The sequence below is a fragment of the Trichosurus vulpecula genome, chromosome 4 (genome assembly GCF_011100635.1).
Source record: "Trichosurus vulpecula isolate mTriVul1 chromosome 4, mTriVul1.pri, whole genome shotgun sequence".
Classification (NCBI taxonomy): Eukaryota; Metazoa; Chordata; class Mammalia; order Diprotodontia; family Phalangeridae; genus Trichosurus; species Trichosurus vulpecula.
The window spans coordinates 201474469-201479892 of record NC_050576.1 but is presented as its reverse complement, the minus strand read 5'-3'; the positions used below and the strand labels follow the sequence as shown (position 1 = coordinate 201479892).

At 42.6% G+C, this 5424-nt stretch overlaps 1 protein-coding gene across 1 annotated transcript; it reads left to right on the top strand.

Moving 5' to 3' along the window:
* The first annotated feature begins 3719 nt into the window (after nucleotides 1–3719).
* Nucleotides 3720–5204, top strand: LOC118847594 (adiponectin receptor protein 1-like). Its single transcript, XM_036756134.1, has one exon. The coding sequence runs from the start codon at nucleotides 3928–3930 to the stop codon at nucleotides 5047–5049; it is 1122 nt and encodes a 373-aa protein (XP_036612029.1). The 5' UTR covers nucleotides 3720–3927; the 3' UTR covers nucleotides 5050–5204.
* The last annotated feature ends 220 nt before the right edge of the window (nucleotides 5205–5424 follow it).

Genomic DNA, 5424 nt, shown 5'->3' with positions numbered 1-5424 from the left:
CTATAAAATGAGCTGAAGAAGGAAATGGCAAACCACTCCAGCAACTTTGGCAAGAAGACACTAAATCAGGTCATGAAGAGTCAGATAAATGACTGAACAACAACATAAGGAAGCCCAGAAGGTTGAAGTAACTTGTGCGTAGTCATGCAGCAAATAAATGGTAGAACTGGGCCAAGAGCCCAGGTATCCTGACTCCCAGTATTCTTTGCTCTGTAGCAAGCCCCTTGTGATCTAGAAACAGCTCACTGAGGGAAAAGTCATTGGTGATAATGACAGCTCATCTGCATATAGCAAGTCAAGATTTCCAAAGCAGTTTCTTCATAACACATTTACAAAATTCCTTCTTTCCTGTCTCATTATGGCATGGTGAAGGGCATACAAATTCTGGCAGGTCTAAATGAGTGAAAAAGCTTCCAGTATGAGAGACTATATGTCTAGTCTGAGAACTAGACTAGCCAAGTTGGGAGAGATTTATCACCAATTCGGTGAATTTGTTGGGGGAAAAAATGAAAGAAGGTAGTCTAGCAGTACCAGATTTCAAACTATACTACAAGGTGATAATTGCCAAAACCATCTGGTACTAGGTAAAAAAAAATAGAGTAGTGGATCAGTGTAATAGGTTGGGTACATAATATATGGAAATAAATGACTCTAGTATCTAGTGTTTGATAAACCCAAAGATTCAAGCTTTAGGGGTAAGATCTCATTTGATAAAACTTCTGGGAAAACTGGAAAGCAGTTTGGCAGAAAATAGGCATAGACCAATATATCACACCATACAGATAAAAATGGGTACATGATTTAGACATAAAGCAAATTAGGAGGGCATAGAAAAAATCACTTGTTAGATCTATGAATTAAAGAAGAGTTTTTACCAAACAAGAGATAGAGAGGATTGAGGGAGGTAAAGTGGATAATTCTGGTCACATAAAATTAAAAAGGTATTATACGAACAAAGCCAATGTAGCCAAAATGAGGAGGAAAGCAGGAAAATGTGTGTGGAGGGATTTTATAGCAAGTTTCTCTGATAAAGGTGTCATTTCTCAAATATATATGGAACTGAGTCATATTTGTGAAAATAAGAACCATTCCTGAATATATAATTGGTCAAAGGATATGAATAGACAGTTTCGGAAGAAGAAATCAAGGTAATCAAGTCATATGAAAAGGTACTCCAAATCATGAATTATTAGAGAAACACAAATTAAAACAACTCTGAGGTACCACCTCACACCTATCAGATAACAGAAAAGGAAAATGACAAATGTTGGAGGAAGTATGGAAAAATAGGTAAATTAATGCACTGTTGGTGGAGCTATAAACTGGTTTAACTGTTCTGGAAAATTGTTTGAAATTGTATACCCTTTGACCCAGCAATACCATTACTAGTTCTGTATTCCAAAGAGATCCAAGGAAGAGAAAGAAGACCCATATGTACAAAAATGTCATTAAGTACTTTTTGTAATGGCAAAGAATTGGAAATTGAGGAAATGCCCATCAACTGGGGAATGGCTGAACGAGCTATGGTATATGATTGTGATGGAATACTATTGTGCTATGAGAAATGATGAAGGGAATGGCTTCAGAAAAACCTAGGTAGACTTACATGAACTGATGAAAAGTGAAGAGAGCAGAACCAGGGAAACATTGTTCCCAGTAACAGCAATATTGTTGCAATAATTAACTGTGAAAGACTTAGCTGCTCTGATCAATATGATGACCCACAACAATTCAAAGGTTTATAATGGAAAATGCTATCCACCTCCAGAGAGAGAACTGATGAACCTGGAGTGCAGATTAAAGCATTTTTTTTCACTTTCCATATTTTTCCTGGTTTGTTTTTCAAAGCATGGCTAATGTGAAAATATGTTTTGCATGACTTCATATGTGTAATGGGTATTGTATTTCTTGCCTTTTCACTGGGTAGAAGCGGGGGTGGAGGGAGGGAAAGAATTTAGAATTTGAAAAAAAAATGGATGTTCTAAAAAATAATTTAGCAGCTATAGCAACCCTTAGAGACTACCTACAAAATCACAGAGGGATTTCAACAAAACTAACAAAACTGCATTCAAACTGGTGAAATCACAGTTACTTGGAGTACCGAAATTCTTTACAAAAACCCTATGAAGTGGTGCAAATGTTAACTCCATTTTACAAGTAAAGAAATTGAGGCTCAAAGAGGTTTTGCTTTGTCAACATGGTTACTAAGTGTCCAGACCGGGATACTTCTCCAGTTCCCTTTCCTTTGCATGAGTTTTTCTTATATGATCAAGAAGCCACTGAGAAACAACTGTCTCACTTGATGAACATGTCCCTTGAAAGGGAGTCACTAATGCCTTGGTTACATCTACTTTTGTGTCCCAAGGTGTGCATTTTTCACAATTGTCTCACAAGTTTGAAAGCCTAGAAGGCAAGAATCCAAACCTTCCCCTTCTATCTCCTTCCAAAACCTCCATATACTTTATTGATATTACCTAAATATTAAACCTCCCTCAAGGCCATATTAATTGAAAGGAAAAAATCAGGGAATGATAGAAGCAAATGGACAGATGGTAAGAGAATCAGAGACATTGGGAGAGAAACAGAAAGACAGATAGAAAAGAGACAGAGAGACAGACACAGACAGACAGAGAGAGACAGAGACAAAGGAGACAGAGAGATAGAAAGACAGAGACAGAGAGAGGCAGGGGAGGAGGGAGGAGAGGGAGAGGAAGGGAGGAGGGAACTGCTGAAGCTAGAGGGAATTACTTAATCTTTATCCCCTTGCCCATCTTCCCTGGGAAGGTTTCCCATAATGCTTAAAAGCATGACTATAATGCTTTTCATCTCCAGGATATTTGCTGGATCGTGTGAGGTAACAGCATCATCTCCAGCCAAAATGTTTGTCATTGGAAAATCTAAGTATGTTCTGATTTGGGCTACCTTTCAAGAAAGGAGTTGGAATCATTCAATGAATTATTACTACCAATCCCTTACATAGAATTTACATAGAATTTTGAAGTTTATGAAGACCTTTCACACTTAATATCTCATTCAATCCACACTTCAAATTTGTAAAGTAGGCAGGGTGGGAATTATTTCCATTTTCCAGATATAAAGACTAAGGCTATTCAGTGACTTACCTGAAATCACATTGTTGTCTGTCCTTTGTTCTTGAAGAGGACCATGACATCAGGGAGGTGATGCCAGGACATGCAAGTGAATTAGATTTAATCAAGGGAGGGCTGTGCAAAGTCACCAGTCTCACTTTCTCTTCCAGGGCCAACTGGGTCCAGTGGGAAGATATAGAACAGGATGACTGGAGATGCCCTCCCAACCTCGTGAAATCACACAGCAAATGAATGGAAGAGAGAGGAGGAAGCAATATGTGGTAGTAGAAAAGTAGTGGATTTGAAGTTAGAGAGGACCTGGTCTGAATCTGTATGATCTTAGCCACTTTTGAGGACCTCAGTTTCCTCAACTGCAAGATAGTGGGATTGATCTAAATGGCGTTTAAGGTACCTTCCCGTTCTGGAACCTATGACTAGAACCCAGACTTTCGGATTCTGCCTCCTACTCCACTTTCCACATTATCTAGCCTTGCTGAAGATTAAAGAACTCCAAGCTAATGTGATAGACAGGAGGTAGCTGTAATTATCAAGAGGAACTTTCCAAATTGGTAGAAAAAAAGTGATCACCGGGGCCGGCGCCTCCGCGTCCCCGGGGGGTGGAGGCTTCTCCGCCGCTGGGGCCGAGGCCGAGGTCGGCGTCACCGACCGCTCCGGGGATGTAGCTCCGGGGAAGGTGGCCCCGTCAGAGCCCTCGGCCGCTGCCGCCGCCACCGGAGCTCGGCCCGGTTTACCATCAAAGGGGGATTTCTGCCCCCCAGGACTGGGAAGCTTCAGCTTTCAACCATACTGAAGCCATTGGTTGTCAGGTGCCAACCAGATGTCTTCCTGCAAAGGATCTGTGGTGGGGCAGGGCAATGGGGCACCAGCCAGTAACCGAGAAGCAGACACAATGGAGCTCGCTGAGCTAGGACCCCTACTAATAGAGAAGGGTAAACGAATGACTCCCAGTTCCACCAAAGTTGAAGAAGAGCAGACATGTCCAGTACCCCAAGAAGAAGAAGAGGAGGTGCAGGTACTGACATTGCCCCTACAAGCCCACCATACCATGGAGAAGATGGAGGAGTTTGTATATAAGGTGTGGGAAGGACGCTGGCATGTCATCCCATATGATGTGCTTCCTGACTGGCTGAAGGACAATGACTACCTTCTGCATGGTCACAGACCACCCATGCCTTCCTTCCGTGCCTGTTTTAAGAGCATCTTCCGTATCCACACTGAGACTGGTAATATTTGGACCCATCTGCTTGGTTTTGTGCTGTTTCTCTTTCTGGGAATCCTGACCATGCTCAGACCAAATATGTACTTCATGGCCCCTCTACAGGAGAAAGTGGTCTTTGGGATGTTTTTTCTGGGTGCTGTGCTCTGCCTCTCCTGGCTCTTTCACACTGTCTATTGTCATTCAGAAAAAGTCTCTTGGACATTTTCCAAATTGGACTATTCAGGGATTGCTCTACTGATCGTGGGGAGCTTTGTGCCCTGGCTCTATTACTCGTTCTACTGCTCTCCACAGCCACGGCTCATCTACCTCTCCATTGCCTGTGTCCTGGGCATCTCTGCCATCATTGTAGCCCAGTGGGACCATTTTGCCACACCCAAACACCAGCAAACCAGAGCAGGAGTGTTCCTGGGACTTGGTTTGAGTGGGGTTGTGCCCACCATGCACTTCACTATTGCAGAAGGCTTTGTCAAGGCCACAACAGTGGACCAGATGGGTTGGTTCTTCCTCATGGCTGTGATGTATATCACTGGAGCTGGGCTATATGCTGCCAGAATCCCTGAGCGCTTCTTTCCTGGCAAATTTGATATATGGTTCCAGTCACATCAAATTTTCCACGTCCTGGTGGTGGTGGCAGCCTTTGTCCACTTTTATGGTGTCTCCAACCTTCAGGAATTCCGTTATGGCCTTGAAGGTGGCTGCACTGATGACTCCCTTCTCTGAGTCCATCTGCTACAGAGATAAAGGAGGAGCTTCCCAAGTGCTTTTTAAAAACTGTTTCTTTGCTAAAGCGAAAGGAAGACTTGAGTTGTCTGTTTCTGGAAGAAACCTCTTAGTAAATTCCATACCAACTGAGCCTCAGCCCACCCTTACACCTGATGGGCTGTCAATTCTCAGTTTCTGCATCTAGGACTGGAGGGGATGGCCTGCCTAAGTCACTCCTCTCCCTCCTCAGAACAGCAACCAGTCACCTCATACGGACAGTGTTTTGAAATTCATGTTGAAATTCCCTTCCACCCTCCTTTCTCCAGTCATTTTGGAAATAACTAAAGAACTGGATCTCTTCAGAAATTCTATTTCTGGAAGAAAATGTTTCCC

What these genes read in the sequence shown, in the direction of transcription:
- LOC118847594 (XM_036756134.1), top strand. Translation starts at nt 3,928, where the DNA reads ATGTCTTCCTGCAAAGGATCTGTGGTGGGGCAGGGCAATGGGGCACCA.